Source organism: Toxorhynchites rutilus, chromosome 3 (genome assembly GCF_029784135.1).
Source record: "Toxorhynchites rutilus septentrionalis strain SRP chromosome 3, ASM2978413v1, whole genome shotgun sequence".
NCBI classification, from domain to species: domain Eukaryota; kingdom Metazoa; phylum Arthropoda; class Insecta; order Diptera; family Culicidae; genus Toxorhynchites; species Toxorhynchites rutilus.
In genome coordinates, this window is record NC_073746.1 from 304,650,860 (window position 1) to 304,668,988 (window position 18,129).

At 41.1% G+C, this 18,129-nt stretch overlaps 2 protein-coding genes across 2 annotated transcripts in view; one reads left to right on the plus strand and one right to left on the minus strand.

Annotated features, from left to right (window-relative positions):
• LOC129776980 (V-type proton ATPase subunit e 2-like) overlaps positions 1-18,129 on the plus strand; it is a 176,322-nt gene that overhangs the window by 131,175 nt on the left and 27,018 nt on the right. The window lies entirely within an intron of this gene.
• Positions 1,482-18,014, minus strand: LOC129776978 (phosphate carrier protein, mitochondrial-like). Its single transcript, XM_055782981.1, has 4 exons — positions 17,856-18,014; positions 16,638-17,059; positions 2,266-2,606; positions 1,482-2,197 (listed from the first exon to the last, which is right to left on the minus strand). The coding sequence occupies exons 2-4, from the start codon at positions 17,004-17,006 to the stop codon at positions 1,852-1,854; spliced, it is 1,056 nt and encodes a 351-aa protein (XP_055638956.1). The 5' UTR covers positions 17,007-17,059; positions 17,856-18,014; the 3' UTR covers positions 1,482-1,851.

The following is an 18,129-nucleotide window of genomic DNA, read 5'->3' on the forward strand; positions in this document are numbered from 1 at the left end:
AAGGAAAACCTGTTCAATTATTTGGATCGGCTATACATTCTATTATTTATCGCATCTTTTCCCATCGAAATCCAATCGCAACGATGGAAAATTAACTGTGGGAAATCTGAGAAGGTAACTTAGAGAACTTCTCGAAAATTAATCATCTCGGTGTTATTCATAGCGTATACACTTTATAGAACTCCATTCGCGACGGCGGAGAGTTATCAATAGGAAACCTGGAAAGATAACCAGAAGAACTCTAAAACTAATCGGACCGGCGATATATCGAACTCTAATCTGGATGGGGAGAGTTATCTTCTGGAAACCTGAGAATCAGAGACAACTCCAGAAACCTGAAGATATTATGCACCGCGCGTACTAATAGGAATCTCATCGGGACGGAGGAGAGTTATTTTTTGATAACCTGAGAAGGTAACCGAGAGCTCCTTTAAATCCAATATTCCCGGTGATATTTTCCGTTATCGATCGTGCGTACTCTGCATCGAACTTCAATCGCATAGCCACGAATAGCAATTTACAACCGTTCTCCTTATGGGCTTTGGGATGTTCTTTTTCGGACTTGCTACTATAGAGATCCGTCAGGAGAAGTTTTTTATTTCATATTCTTCGTGACTGCGAAAAAAAATAGCTACGAAGATGGTCAAAAAACACTACAGAAACGTCAAAATTCGAGAAGGAAAAGAACAAAAAATTCAGGTTAGGTTTGATGCAGTAAGCTATAACCAGAAACCGTGTACGTCAATCAATCTCATTGTCGAGCAAAAAAAATACTAGATTCTTCAAGTTTTATCCAAATAAAACCATATTTTTTAGAGGTTTTAGAAGAAAAGATCCTCAAATGTTGTTTCACAGTAATGTTCGAGTGGTGGAAAACGTTATTTTGATCTACTCGAATGGTTAATTCATGGTTTATTTCGCTATTTTATGATCTATTATACGCTTTGAAAGGAATACTATTTATCGAACATTGGAATAAGTATAAAAAATGATTTTAGATAAATCAAAGCCGAACTTTTTAAAGTAAAACGATTTCACGGGATCCAGTTTTCTTCCAGTTTTTTTGGAGCAATCTTCCAGTTATTTGAAAAATATTATTGGCAACACTGATCGTATCCTATGTTTCAAACTATTCGGGAAACAGTGGAACACAAATTTGCCTGCGAGAGACCGCCGCTTCCGACAGCGATTCGGCGGCCGACTCGGATCGCATCACTTGGGCACTTTGGTGTCGCATACTTTGCAACAAATTATATTTTTTTGACGTGGGACTACATCTAACCGGAGTATATAGGGGTGAAATGAAAACCTGAACATAGAACATGCATGATTCGATTGTGATGAAAGATGCACCGTTTCTTTCGATAACTTGCTGTCATTACAGCGCTCTCGTCCCTATTGGAACAAGACTGGGATAGTTGATTTTTATAAGCTTTGTTTTATGAGGATGTGATATAGAGAAATCAATGCAAACGTACCAATTCTTCATCGTGTCCTTTTATAAAGAACATTTAATAATTCACTGTGGGCTACCCATTGTAGATGATATGAACTATGCTAAGCAAACAGTCCCATATCATCTCGGAAGTTTATGCTGCCATTTCATCGGTTGATTGGGCTTATATGATGCCATCTTTGGTTGTCTTTCAATACTGGATCGTAAACCCGGCAACGCTTACAGCGTTTATTAACTCATCCAATTCCAATCTCCGTTTTCAGGTTAGTTTTGAGACAATGTTGCATTTCAATATTTTTCCGAAAGTTTTGTTCCACTTACAAATAAACTGTAGCGTGATAAGAATAGTTGAACGATATAATGTGTAGAAAGTATTAGAAAGGCGAAACTACGATTTATTGAACTCCCATCTTCTTCTTCAACGATTCTGGCATCTCTGGGGGTGGTGGACGGGGGATGGACAGAGCGACTTTCACGCCATCGTAGATGAACCACTGGAGAGCGGTCAGCGTACCAATCATGATGATACGTGGCATCAGACCATTCCACATGCCCATGAAGCCAAGTTGTTTGGCCACATCAAAAGCGGTGGATCCCTTGGCTTGATTCAGTTTCGAGACAACCACATCAGCTGGGTGGGAAACTATAGCGCAGAATACTCCGGCAATGTAGCCGGCGGCAAACGTAACGACCAACTGTTCACCCTTGCTGCACTGATCGCGTGGCTTTGGCACAACGTGTCTATGGGGAGAGTTTATTCGCTGCTAGAACATATGTTATCTTCGAGATAGTAAAACCAAAATACTCACTTGTACAGCAGCTCAACGGTCTTCTCAAAGCAGGCAAACTTCATCATGGTGTACGGGATCTGACGGCACCACAAGGGCACGAGGCCTTTGTAGAATCCAACGATACCCTCCTCGCCCATCAGTTTCGGCATAGCCTCGCGCAGTGTGTTGGCAAACCCTGGAGTCGTCTGGATCTTGACCTTGGCAGCTTCCATTGGTGACAGGGCGATGTCGGCGAAGAATTCTGCCGAAGCCGACGCGGCCAGATACAACCATGTGCGGTACAGGTAGGCATTCTCTTCACCCAGTGCGTTTGCGTACTGAACCTTGAACACTTCATAGAGACCGAATTTGAAGGCACCCTAAAAGGAAAGTAAATGTGTGTATAGTTAAGGCTTTATCATGGGATATTGTAGACCATTGTTCGAGCATTTATGAAATTATGAACTATTTGTTTTTGTTTTTTTTTTTTGAAAAATGATGGATTGCGTTATTTCCATTTTACATGGTTTTTATTCGGCACGGGGGCGTTGATTGGACGAATTACAGCTTTGTACAATAGAAGCTTGTTGACAATGTTCAAGCGGAATTGACGACAAGCAAGTGTAGGGGAGAGGGGGGCACGTTGGCGAGGGAAGCAAGATGACGAATAGGTAATTTGACCCGTTGTAATGAAGGTAGCGCCACCTACTTTTTGCTGAAGATGCAACATAACAAGGCCAAACTTTGTACTCGGTAACTCTGCCGAAAATGTTATCACAAAAAAGTGGAAAATAAAAATGTGAAAAATCGTGATCTTGTTATTTTTTTTTTTCGTTTTTTCAAATTTCATTATTCACTTTATGAGAAAAGTTAAAATTACAAAATAATTTTATACATGATAAAGATACTCTATTGTACACAATCGGTTTGTTTCCGGCGAGTTTCAATCATGAATTTTCTCCAGCTAAATTTTTTAAATGAAAAAGCCGCTTGGAGGCAAGTTGGCGAACTGCAACATTATGTAAATTTTTGGTTTTTTATTCCAGATGGTTAAAACTTATAAGCGAAAAAAAGACCAATGTTGGTCGGACACCAGTTTGGAGAATGGAGAATGTTATGAAAGCTCTACGCCAGATCGCCTCCACCCCTAATTTTTGTTTTTGATCCAGCCGTAGTCCAAAAATATTTTACGTCTTTGGACCAGTCTACTTTGTGCCCACAAGTAACAACACCACGATTCGAGGGAAGTCTCGCGCTTCGTCGATTTGTTAAAAAGATTGCTTAGGTTTTGGTAGGATTGATCAAAACTTTCCTTTTTTTTTGGAATTCGTCAACGACTAGAAGTCATTGTGGTTTGAAGATTGTTTATAATTGAGGGGCTTAGAATGAAAGGGGTGTAAGTGATTTGATCGATTTCTCTACATCGACTCTCTCTTTTGGTCATAACTTAGCTGCAAATACATTCCGTACTGTATTTGGCAATGTGGAAGATAGGTCAGAACCTCATCTATCGGACTCTATAGCAAACTTAAATTGGAACGTTTTTGCAGTTGAGTTATTAACTAAAGCAAATGTTGATGAAGAGAAATCGATCAAGTCACTTACACCCCTTGCATTCTAAGCCCCACAATTATATCTGGATCTGAATCGGTAGACAAGAATGCGGTATGTAGAAGTGGACACTATCAATCATAACCATGTCTGCTGTAAGGTGTTATAAAATGATGGGCCTAAAACGGAGCCTTGCGGTACTCCATATGGAATAAAGGGTGTGTCACATCAAATTGCATCACGGAAAAAACGCTGTAGAAATTTAATTTTTAGGAATTATATCTTCAGCTTTCGCTTTAAAATCAGATAAGAGTGTATAGATCACGTTGGCCATGCTTCACTGTCAATTTTTCGTAAATTTGGAAAAATGTCGTCGAACGAAAAAGAGCGTCGTGAATTAATCCTGTGCACTCATTTCGAGAATCCGGAGTTGTCACATCGGGACATCGGTAAGATGCTGGGAATCGTCCAATCCACGGTCAGCAGAGTATTAAAACGATACTTCGAGAACCTAACCATCGACCGGAAGGTGAAGAATGGCAAAAATTGATGCTCCGTCAGTGAAAAAGATCACAAGCGCGTAGTTAAGCAGTTTAGACGTGATCCGAGAAGTTCGGTCCGGGATGTCGCCAATAAGCTGAATTTGTCAAGTTCATTCGTCCAGCGGACCAAGCAGCGGGAGGGCCTGCGTACATACAAGGTTCAGAAGGCTCCTAACCGCGACGAAAGGCAAAACATGGTGGGGAAGACGCGAGCCCGGAAGCTGTACACCGAAATGCTGACGAAGCCGCATTGCCTGGTAATGGACGACGAAACCTACGTCAAAGCGGACTTTCGTCAGCTGCCGGGCCTGTTGTTCTTCTCCGCAGAGGACAAATTCAGCGTTCCGGAGGAGATTCGCATACAGAAACTATCCAAGTTTGCCAAAAAGTACATGGGGTGGCAAGCGATCTGCTCTTGCGGAAAGCGGAGCGCCCCCTTCGTGACGACCGGCACGGTAAACGGGCAGGTTTACCTTAAGGAGTGCCTACAGAAGCGCTTACTACCACTATTGAAGCAGCACGAGGGCCCGACCATCTTCTGGTCGGATCTCGCTTCGTGCCACTATTCAAAGGACGTGTTGGAGTGGTACGAAGCCAACGGGGTCACCTTCGTGCCAAAGGAAATGAACCCGCCCAACGCGCCGGAGCTTCGCCCAATAGAGAAATATTGGGCGATTATGAAGCAGGCCCTCCGGAAGAACCCAAAAGTTGTCAAATCGGAGGCGGACTTCAAGAGAAAATGGATTTCTGTTAAAAAAAACTACAACCTGACGTTGTACAGAACCTTATGGACGGGGTAAAGAGGAAGGTACGAGCATACGGGCTTCGGCTCGAAGTATGAAAAATGGAAAATGCCTAAAGTTGTTTAATAGTTTTTATTTTACTGTCTAAAATTTTCAAAAGGATCGGTCTACTGGGCGAATTTCTACAGCGTTTTTTCCGTGATGCAATTTGATGTGACAAACCCTTTACTTCTCATTTCAGGTGTGGAGGTGATCTGGCGTAGTGTTAACATCCATACCTGTCACGCTAAAGGTCACTAGTTCAATTCTCACTTCTATCATTCTTCCAAAAATGGAAGTAAAGGACTTCGCCGGCGAATGACGGATCATGTCCGAAAAAGAACCTGAAACTATTGAGAACCAGAGCAGAGGGTCCAAAGCCCCCAAGGAGGAGCGTCATTCGGGGTGTTCTTTGTGCAATTTCGCTGATTCAGGTCAATTACGGAGAGAAACTACGAAGTGTACAGTCTACCCAAGCTTAAGCCCAAACTCTTTCAAAAGTGGAAGTAAAGTGACGAACCAGCCAAAAGTGTTAAAAGATACTATAATACAGAAAAACATTTCTTATTTAGAAAGTATCCCATTGACCATTACTTGAAAACTGCGATTTTTAACAAACGATTTGATAATTTTTATGAGTTGCTTTGGAAATCCTGAGACAACCATTTTATTCAGTATGGCCTTCTGCCAGACGGAATCACACGCCCTTTCAAAATCTAAAAGCACATTCCCCAAGATTTGTTGGAACAAAACCAGATCTTACGTCTTTTATTAGCCGAATCAGAGGATGATTCGTACTGAGTTTCCGTTTCGTTACTTTTGTGGCAATTCCATTGACGACTACGGGCGTTAAGGATTTGTTTCGTTATGCTATTAAAAACTAGTCATTTTCTAATATCGAGAATAACTCCACACCCCTCCGTTTGTGTTGGGAAAACGCATGTATTCATAACAATGCCAGTTTCCAATGGAATAATCGGTCCAGTTAATGAATATTATCGGTAAAAAGGACCTAGGAGACTTTGTGAATTAAAACATATTTGTTCCATTTGGAAAATGCTCACGTCAATTTATGCGGCAATCAATCGCTTCAATGAACATTTGTTCGCATAGTTTGACGTGAGTATCAGGTTGCTTCGTCTCCATACCATCTATACCACCGGCTACGTCAAAATTATTTTGTTAGCAGTATCAATCTGATTATTTTCATTATCACCTTGAAGTTTTAAATGCAAAAATTTAAGTAATTACAACATAAAAAAACAAGGTTTCTACTCTACATTCATCGTGGTGCTGTGAACAGAGAATAGTAACTATATGAGCAGCGATTCAATGATTTCTTATATTCATCGATTAGAGCACGTTAAACAATTGGACACTATTATGATAAGCATGGTTGGGCTCAACAGGAAATTTGATTCAAATTTAGATGTAGCTTATTTGTATTATGTATTGTGTATTATTATATTGTGTACTAGCCGACCCGGCAAACTTCTTCCTGCCCAAAATTTATTCTTCGTTAACACATTCACGCTCAAAATCTCGTTCAAGATTATTCAACCACTTGCATATAAAATGTTTATCCGTTACATGGAATAAATGTTTGATACAGAAAATATGATAGAACAAAGACAGCCCTAAATCGGACAATTCCTTTCCCGAGTTTCGCTCTTATCAATACATTCGGTGATCCATTTTTATTTATATAGATAGAAGAAGATATAGGAGTGCGTTTTATCACATTAAAAAAAATCAATTGTCATGTTTGGTTGAAATATGTGTATTATTTTTACGGGACCTCCTCTCCATTTCAGAGAGGGGTGTCATATCATCATAGAAACATTTCTTGTATTCAAAAACCTTTACATGCCAAATTTGGGTCCACTCCATTGATTGATTTTCGAGTTATGCAGAAATTTGTGTTTCATTTGTATGATAGCCTCCCCTTAGAGAGTGGGGAGGGGTCTTGAACTATCGTAAAAACCATCCCCGGCCCCAAAAACCCTTCCATACAAATTTTAACGTCGTTTTTTTTTGTTTTGCATCCAAGCACATATTTCTACAATTATGAGAATTCGTTTTCGACTGCCGAACGAATTCATCAGTTTTGGAACTACACTGAAGTCGCTTTTTACGCAGTTTTTTTATACGCGGTTTTTGGAATTCACGCGGTTTTTTTTACGCGGATTTCGGAATTTACGCGGCACGCACTAACCTCGTAAAATTGAATATGAAATATCATAGTTTTGAAAATCACATATTATATAAAGTGAAATCTGTTCTTTCAAATTCCGTCAACAAACATTTTTTTTATGTTTGCCCCAGAAACAATGACAAACAAATGAAAAGAGCATGTTTTTTGGGAAGAAATATCAATAACTTTGAGTAAAGTTGAGATATTGACAAGTTCTGCATCGAAAAATGTTTGTATTAGTAAGCTCTAAAAGTCTTTCGAAGACAGTTTGCATGTAGAATTTGAAACATAAAAGAGCAAAAAAACAGTTTTTTTCATGGTGATTGTTGCGAGCGCCCCTTGTCAGCAAGCGCACCTCTAAAATAAAACTTTGATGGCAAATACAATTACTCGGTGTAAGAGAGATCAATCAGGAGATGGGGATTCATTTTGTTCCAAAGTTTGTTAGGAGTGAACGCATGGGCTTGAAGTCAACAATTTATACAGAGTATAATTTTTATACATACAAAAGTTTTTAAAACAGTAATATTTCCATCCTAATTTACCGATCGTTGATACAGTGAATGGAGAAGAACTAGCTTCAAGATGAATTTATTTAATGAATTTATTATTTGTTAGCTTATAGGTTAAGTGCCTAGTTGTCTCCACATTGTGTGACTAAACTATTTTGTCACAATATACGGTAAATTTGTATATAATTAAGGAAAAATTAGAATGTAACTAATTTGTAACAATTCTCTGAAATAGTGTTTCGCTCAGATTCATTGGAGAATCTATTTAAGTGAATTTCGGGCTAAACGAGAAAGGTTTACAAAACGTAAGTTAATATAAAAATAGTATAGATTTTGTGAAACTAAAATGAAAATATTACAGGAAATTTTAACGTAAATACAACATTCGTTGAAAATTTCGGAACCGATTGTTTTTTCTTCGTTGCATAAGCAACATCTTAAAATTTCGTTTTGCCAGGACCAAGTGCATCTCCCGAAATGCAGCGTACGCAGACATCCGAAGATGACAGCATACTTCAAAGCTGCCCGCTCTGTGTATTGCCAGACATCAGCCAAATGGTTAGGTGCGATAAGTGCCGACGAAAGTTTCATTTTTCATGCGTTGGTGTGACCAAAGCGGTTGTCAACAACGATTGGAGCTGTCAGGAATGCCACAGCGCCATAATGCCTGCTCCCGTGTCGCAAGAAGCTGTCACACAGCCACCAGAGAATTTAACGAACGTCGATTCAACGCCACAGCCAGTAATACCATATGTAGTCTCGAATTCACAGACGTCAAATATGTCATCATTTTCCTACGGATTCCCTGGGAGTCAGTTCTACATTCCGCCATGCGGATCCACACCGTCGATTAGTACGGAATGTCTGAGACCTGCACACTCTGTGCCACAAACGGTGCCAATTATGACAACCGCACCGTCTGCGTCATCATCGCAACCGAATATCGTTTCCCAATTACCGATGGAATTACAACTCCGCTTTCTTGAGAAAGAACAAGATCTTGAAAGAAAACATTTGTTACAACGTTATCAACTGCTGATGGGTGCGCCTTCGGCTGTGACATCGAGTACGTCTATTCCATCGTCTGGATTTAACAGTAGCACACATACGATAATCCCACCTCATCAAAATTCGGGATATCAACCACGACCAACAAATGATTTGCCTTCTAGCGGAATATTTTCTAACCCGCAATCTCAGTCCTCACCGGTATACGACTCACTTCACTCTAGAAGACCGGTACAGACCACTGCTAGACCTCAATTTCAACCCTCACCAGTATTGTCAGCTCATCCAAACTTTCCATGTGCTAATCCGATCGATCCATTGCAAGGAAGCAGAATCGGAAATGAATCGACTTTGCTCAACAGAAGCCACATTGCTGCTCGACAAGCTGTGTCAAAGGACCTCCCGGAGTACAACGGTGATCCGGAACAGTGGCCGTTATTCTACGCTACATTCGAGAGCACAACACGCCTAAAGGGTGTGTCACATCAAATTGCATCACGGAAAAAACGCTGTAGAAATTCGCCCAGTAGACCGATCCTTTTGAAAATTTTAGACAGTAAAATAAAAACTATTAAACAACTTTTGGCATTTTCTTTTTATTCATACTTCGAGCCCAAACCCGTATGCTCGCACCTTCCTCTTTACCCCGTCCATAAGGTTCTGTACAACGTCAGGTTGTAGTTTTTTTTTAACAGAAATCCATTTTCTCTTGAAGTCCGCCTCCGATTTGACAACTTTTGGGTTCTTCCGGAGGGCCTGCTTCATAATCGCCCAATATTTCTCTATTGGGCGAAGCTCCGGCGCGTTGGGCGGGTTCATTTCCTTTGGCACGAAGGTGACCCCGTTGGCTTCGTACCACTCCAACACGTCCTTTGAATAGTGGCACGAAGCGAGATCCGGCCAGAAGATGGTCGGGCCCTCGTGCAGCTTCAATAGTGGTAGTAAGCGCTTCTGTAGGCACTCCTTAAGGTAAACCTGCCCGTTTACCGTGCCGGTCATCACGAAAAAGGCGCTCCGCTTTCCGCAAGAGCAGATCGCTTGCCACACCATGTACTTTTAGGCAAACTTGGATAGTTTCTGCTTGCGAATCTCCTCCGGAACGCTGAATTTGTCCTCTGCGGAGAAGAACAACAGGCCCGGCAGTTGACGAAAGTCCGCTTTGACGTAGGTTTCGTCGTCTATTACAAGGCAATGCGGCTTCGTCAGCATTTCGGTGTACAGCTTTCGGGCTCGCGTCTTCCCCACCATGTTTTGCCTATCGTCGCGGTCTGGAGCCTTCTGAACCTTGTATGTACGCAGGCCCTCCCGCTGCTTGGTCCGCTGGACGAATGAACTTGACAAATTCAGCTTATTGGCGACATCCCGGACCGAACTTCTCGTATCACGTCTAAACTGCTTAACTACGCGCTTGTGATCTTTTTCACTGACGGAGCATCCATTTTTGCCGTTCTTCACCTTCCGGTCGATGGTTAGGTTCTCGAAGTATCGTTTTAGTACTCTGCTGACCGTGGATTGGACGATTCCCAGCATCTTACCGATGTCCCGATGTGACAACTCCGGATTCTCGAAATGAGTGCACAGGATTAATTCACGACGCTCTTTTTCGTTCGACATTTTCCAAATTTACGAAAAATTGACAGTGAAGCATGGCCAACGTGATCTATACACTCTTATCTGATTATAAGCGAAAGCTGAATATATAATTCCTAAAAATTAAATTTCTACAGCGTTTTTTCCGTGATGCAATTTGATGTGACACACCCTTTATGTGGCTACACCCTTGATGAAAACATGATGCGGTTGCAAAAATGTCTCAAGGGCAAAGCCTTGGATGCAGTAAAGTGCCAGCTTCTACACCCGAGGAACCTTGATAGTGTGTTGGCAACATTCAAAATGTTATTCAGTCGCCCGGAGATAATAGTGCATTCACTAATCCGAAAGGTTCAGCTTTTGCCGCACCGAATGCTGATAAATTATGTACATTGGTTGATTTCGCCATCGCCGTTAGGAACATGGTGGCAACGATACAAAATTGCAACCTAGAGGAGCATCTTTGCATAATCGATTGTTACACAACGACGCGAAGGATAAGCCTTCCCTCTCTTCTTCATTACGTCGCCAAGAGCCAGGCAGTAGTACAAGCAAACAGGACGTCCCCGAGCATACTTGCAACACTCATCGAAGCAACAGCAAATCTGTGTTGTTTCAGTACATACCTGTCACACTTTACAACAAAGGAACACGAATCAACACTTTCGCCTTCCTCGATTGCGGATCGTCGTTAACGTTGCTGGAAGAAGGGCTAGCTTCGGAGTTGCAACTGAGAGGAGAAAGCCATCCACTTTGTTTACGTTGGACTGCTGATACATGTAGGTACGAGGATTCGGCGATGCGGGTTTCGCTTGAAATATCTGGTGCAAGAAACGGAAAACCAAAATATCGACTACACCGTGAGGAATTTGAATCTGCCTTATCAGTCCCTGTATTTCGACGAACTGTGTACGAAGCATAATTATTTGCAGGGGATACCGGTGGATTCATATCCAAATATTCAGCCTCGTATATTAATCGGTATGAATAACATACGGGTTGTAAACCCTTTGGAAAGTCGCGAGGGCGCAGAGCACGAACCAATAGCGGCCAAGACGAGATTGGGGTGGATGGTTTATGGGACGTGTCCTGCCGGAAATAAATCAAATCGGAGCATCGCGCCACATAGCTTTCATATGTGTCATCACTCCTTACAAGATGACGCCGAATTGAATTCAGCGGTCAAGGCTCATTTTACTCTTGAGAATCTGGGAATATTCAAACCAGAAAAGTTGCTCCTATCGACGGAAGATGAACGTTCCAGTAAGATGATGCATTCAGTCACAAAATTCGAAAATGGAAGGTGGCAAACAGGGCTACTTTGGAAATTTGATGACGTTCGACTCCCCGACAGCAGGCCTATGGCATTGCGACGACACAATTGTCTCATGAAGAGGATGGAGCGCGACTTAAATTTAGCTGCAACGCTTAGAGCAAAAATGGACGAGTATACAGAGAAAGGCTACGTCCGCAAGCTGTCACTGGAGGAACTGCAGGAACACAGGGATCGTATATGGTACTTGCCGATATTCCCTGTGTTCAACCCAAACAAGCCAAACAAGATTCGAATGGTTTGGGATGCAGCAGCGACGGTGAGAGGAGTCTCGCTTAACACAGTTCTCATGAAAGGTCCAGATCTGCTGACAGCATTGCCATTCGTACTATATGGATTTCGTGAGCGATCGATTGCAGTATCTGGAGATATCGCCGAAATGTTCCTGCGTATACTGATTAGTCCACTGGATCAACATTGTCAGCGAATTATCTGGTGTGAGCAGGATGGTACTATTGCAGAATTTGTTGTAACCGTAATGACGTTTGGCGCTAAATGCTCGCCAAGCTGCGCACAGTTCGTCATCAACGAGAACGCAGCACGATCCGCAGCACAATCTCCAGATGCTGTTGAAGCCATTAGGAAAAGTCATTATGTCGATGACATGTTGATAAGCGTCGACACCGAAGAGGAAGCGATAAAATTGTCAAAGGACATCCAGTACATCCATCTGGAAGGCGGATTTACTATGAGGAACTGGATTTCAAATTCTCCCGCTGTTTTACAAGCTCTCGGAGAGACCGGACAGGAGGAGAAGAATTTAGGAGTGGACAATGAGGCAGTACTGGAGAAGATTCTTGGAATGTGGTGGGACACCAGAACCGACACCTTTCGATACAAACTTTCCACTCAACGGAATCAAGACCTTCTATCCGGCAGTAAAAATCCCACCAAGCGAGATGTGTACTTATGTCAGTGTATGACCCTCTCAGTTTGATAACATATTACATGATATATCTGAAGCTGCTCTTCCAAGAAATTTGGAGAACGGGATCATCATGGGATGACGAAATTGCCGAAAAGCAGCTGGTAAAATGGAAGAACTGGATACGGCTCCTACCGGAAGTTGAATCTGTGCGGATTCCACGTTGTTATCACCTGTCTCCCTCACGTGGCAAGCTTCGTACGGTCGAACTGCATACGTTCGTGGATGCCAGCGAACTCGGATACGCAGCAGTATGTTATTTTCGATTCATTAAAGGTGATAAAATCTCTTGTTCTCTAGTCGGATCGAAAAGCAGAGTTGCACCGATAAAGTTTATATCGATCCCACGACTTGAGCTTCAGGCGGCGGTCATTGGCGCTCGTTTAGCGAAAAGCATTGAAGAAGGTCATTCAATCAAGGTGGACCGGCGAGTATTTTGGACAGATGCCCGCGACGATAAAGTTGGACCATATATCGATAGTGCGGGTGTCATGCGTATACGCAGTCGTATCGACATTTGCGACTTCACCAACGAGAATACGCAGTTCCCGATCGCACTGCCACGACAATATCCACTAACTGAATTAGTGCTTCAGGACGTCCATGAAAAATATCACCACCAGTGCAATGAAACATTCGTCAATGAAGTCCGGAGAAAATTTAATATCCCTAGAGTACGTGTGGAATGTGACCGAGTTCGCAGAAAGTGTGTCCGGTGTAAAATCCGCCTAGCTAAACCTGATCCTCCTATGATGGCAAACCTCCCGAAAGAGCGACTAGCAGCCTTCGTTCGACCCTTTTCTTATATAGGGGTTGATTATTTTGGCCCGTATCAGGTTAGCGTTGGTCGGCGTATGGAAAAGCGTTATGGAGTATTAATCACGTGCTTGACTACACGGGCAATATCGAGTTAGCCCACTCTCTCTCAACGGATTCGTGCATAATGGCTCTCCGTAACTGCTTCTCCAGAAGGGGGACTCCTCTGCGAATTATAAGCGACCGAGGCACCAACTTCGTGGGAGCATCGAATGAACTTAAAGCGGCATTGGCTCAAGTTGAGAACAACAAACTGATGAGAGCGTTCACTACGACGTCTACTTCGTGGAGCTTCAATCCACCCGCGTCTCCACATTAGGCGGGATATGGGAGAGGATGATTCAAACAGTAAAAAAGATTCTAGAAGAAATCAAACCGAGACGACTACCAACCGATGAAATCCTTAGGAACCTCATGATCGAAATCGAAAACATCGTGAATAGCAGACCGTTGACTCATATTCCCGTCGACAATGAATCGTCTTCCGCATTAACGCCGAACCACTTTTTGGTTGGGTCCTCGAATGGCTGGGTCCTTGAGTACACTCCTGTAATCACTCGTAGAGCAAAGTGGTTCCACCTAGTGAAACCAATTGGGGTAGGAGACATCGTCATCGTCGTCGATTCCAACTTTCCGAGAAATTGTTGGCCCAAGGGTAGAGTAATCGCAGTCAAGGATTCGAAAGACGGCCAGGTTCGTTCGGCGACAGTTCAGACAGAGTCCGGAATTTACGAGAGACCAGCGGTGAAGCTGGCGGCGCTAGACATCGGGGCAAACAATAGTATGTCGGACCAGGGTCCAACTACTGGGGGGGACTGTTGCGAGCGCCCCTTGTCAGCAAGCGCACCTCTAAAATAAAACTTTGATGGCAAATACAATTACTCGGTGTAAGAGAGATCAATCAGGAGATGGGGATTCATTTTATTCCAAAGTTTGTTAGGAGTGAACGCATGGGCTTGAAGTCAATAATTTATACAGAGTATAAATTTTATACATACAAAAGTTTTTAAGACAGTAATATTTCCATCCTAATTTACCGATCGTTGATACAGTGAGTGGAGAAGAATTAGCTTCAAGATGAATTTATTTAATGAATTTATTATTTGTTAGCTTATAGGTTAAGTGCCTAGTTGTCTCCACATTGTGTGACTAAACTATTTTGTCACAATATACGGTAAATTTGTATATAATTAAGGAAAAATTAGAATGTAACTAATTTGTAACAATTCTCTGAAATAGTGTTTCGCTCAGATTCATTGGAGAATCTATTTAAGTGAATTTCGGGCTAAACGAGAAGAAGTTTACAAAACGTAAGTTAATATAAAAATGGTATAGATTTTGTGAAACTAAAATGAAAATATTACAGGAAATTTTAACGTAAATACAACATTCGTTGAAAATTTCGGAACCGATTGTTTTTTCTTCGTTGCATAAGCAACAGTGATCCTAACGTATTTTAGAAAAAAGGCGCAGGCGGTTATTTCAAGAGATAGAGAAAAACTTTGTTCTACAAAGATATCTCAAATAATTGGAGCTACAACATTTTCGAACGATGTTTACCTCTATCTATAAAGATAAGAAAGTTAGATTTTTGGTGAAAATTGGTGAAATTAAAACCAACAATTTTGATCACCCTATTTTGACAACATAAAAGCGAGTGCTCTATCGTGAGTAACAACTTTTTCTAAGACAGTTTTTGTCTAGAGAATAACTGTGGCACATCCTTATGTGGAATCGAAAATGTTATTACTTGGATTAAAGAGCGAGAATTGCGTACAAATATGTCAGAGAAAAATTTTAATTTTTAGTTTTTGTTTTGTTGCATATTATATACATTAGAGTGCCAATGAATGTATCGGAAAAAAGTGACATTCGAATTTTCGAAAAGGACTTCCTGCAAAATGTTGATTCCTGCGAAAAAATACCCTGTGCAAAATTTCAGCTTAATCGGACTTCAATTACTAGTGTCGCACAGCCGTCAAAGTTTTTGTTTTTTCAAAACCCGCAAATACACAAGGGATATCATCAAAAATCGATTTTCGAAATTTAGATGAGAAAAAAAATCGAGATGTCCGTAGATCTCGACGTTTCATGAAATTTAATGTCATTTGGCAACATCTTTTTTTCAAACTCCAATTTTATGCATTCCCTTCCTGGGTGATTTTATAGTTTTCGGAAGATTCAAATTTTGGCGTCTTTGCAACAATAGTAAATAAAGTTCGATTGAGCTGAAATGTTGTATAGTGTATTTTTTCGATTTAATCATCAGTCGTAAATTGGAGATGACCAATTTCATTGGCACATCTTTACTAATGAATTGGTTTTTAAACCGAAATAAATAATAATTTGCCAAACAAGTTTCATTAAGTCTATTCTGTGATAATATCGTAACATATGGAAATGCTAATTAGACATCTTTTGAGAAATCAATAAATCAAAGGACTATCCAAGCGGATTCAAAGGTTTATCACTGATTTTGTATTCTTTGCAACAATCTCAACACGTCTACCCCAACTTTTCCATTTCCTTGCTACGTCCATTACATCCGAATGATCATATTATATATGATACACTGTGGATAACCGGACTTAAATATACTAAATGGACTTTGCTCATCCTATCTACATCCATGTTTCATTAAATTATCATATCAGGTATGTTTGAATAATAAATCAATGTATTCATTTCAATTTGGAATTTTCAACGTATAGAAATCTATCGCGGGTATTCAATTATTCGCGGTAGATTGTATGTTGTATGGAACAAATTGTTGTATTAACAAATTGTTCAAAATTTCTGATAAAAAAAAATCGAAACCAAAATACTCCGAATAATCGAAATTAAAATTCCGGATAATCGAGTCCAACCTGTGTTGAGAAAATAATGCCATATCACATGGGAATTTCAAATACAACATGTTCATCTATATGGACAAAGACCGAAACGAGGTGATGCACGGAGGTTTCAATATATCTTCTTGATTAAATGATAGAAAGCAATGAAATTAATTACCGAAATAGCCGCAGACAATAAAACCAGGCAAATGCAAAATAAATCGTTAAAAGGCTTCTTCGTCGACACATCAACTAACAGTCAGGTGCATATTGCACAAATATAAAACGAATCTTGAAATATAAACATCGGTAATAAGAACTCACCTGTGCCGAATAGCCGAAGAAAGTGGGTGCCCATCCTTTGACTAAGCCCTTGGCACCCTCTTCCGCGATGGATACCTTGAATCCGTGGAACAAATTCCTGTACTTGGCTTGATCTACCTGCAGGCGACACTTGACAAGATCCAGCGGCACCACGAATGTATGGGTCGAACCGCACGAGATGATACCACCGAGGCCACACAACACGTAGAACTGTGTCGAACCAAACTCGACCTCATCGGAAGCTGCAGCTGCCAACGTACGTCCAGCTACCAATGGTTTTGAGTCAGAGGTGGACGCATCGCACTGGGCTTTGGTAAAAGGGGTCTTGAAGGGGGAATTCCGAGCGACGTCCAACAGTGCGGAAAACATTTTGGTTGTTTATAATTATTAGGATTGTTTTGAGGATGGATCGGAAGTTTGAGCTGAAACGATTAAAAAAAACTTGCAATATGTGTCTTATGTAACATAGTACCTATAGTATCTGTAGCATCGGAAGAATCTGGAATCAATGGAATAATGGAATAATTTTTGTAATTTAAACGATCACTTTGAATGTGCATCAGCAAAGCGTAAAGCAGACGCACTCTTAAAACCATCTGATCGATTGAATGTTGCATAATTTTTCTAAATTTCAATGGGACACTGAAACACAACAACCTCGGCTTATACAAGTTAAACAACGAATTGTGTATAAAAATAGTTTTCATCTTTTTTTTTCCTAACGAGAGATAGAGACATGTGAGTGAAACAAATCTGTTAGTTAAACCCTTTCGTCGATAGCGAAATAAAGAAACGTATGCACTGTCAATGACCAATCAGTGTGAAGTTCAAGATTATCAAGCTTTTTATAGTTTACTCTCGTAACATAGAACTAGTTGATGGTCGATGTCAATGTAAACTATTTGTTATCTTGTTGTCACAAAATAATCTCATAAATGCATCACTCTCGAGTCTCATAACTATTATGCAAATCATAGCATCGAATATTACAGTCTGTTCTTCCTGGCAACTAAGGTTAACTGCATATTTCAACTTTGGGATCCACCATTAATTACATAATCAAACCAATGTCATGCCCTTTGAATATTTCACATTACCACTTCTCTCTCACTAGCCTGTTTCAACTCCACAATGTTTCGTAAACAAATAACCTTTCACCTAATAAACTCTCTAAATTATCTTAACTTACGAAACGCAATTCTTTTCTATGTCCTTTACCTGCTGACGGTCTTTCTCTACACACTTCACACACGCACGGGTCGGTTCACACGGGCAGCTTCACACCAAGAGGATGTGTCTGGTCGAAGTTTGATTCGCGAGTGTGGATCAGCAGAAAATTTTCTCTACGATCTTCCCGTTCCTCAAGAGCGCGCCCACACCAGAGGGAAAATTTCCGATCCTTCTCTCACGTCGCGCTTCTCTACAAGCGCGCTTGAGCAGTAATGTGGGTGAGTGAAATGGAAGAGGATGGGACTTTCAAAACAGCAAACGA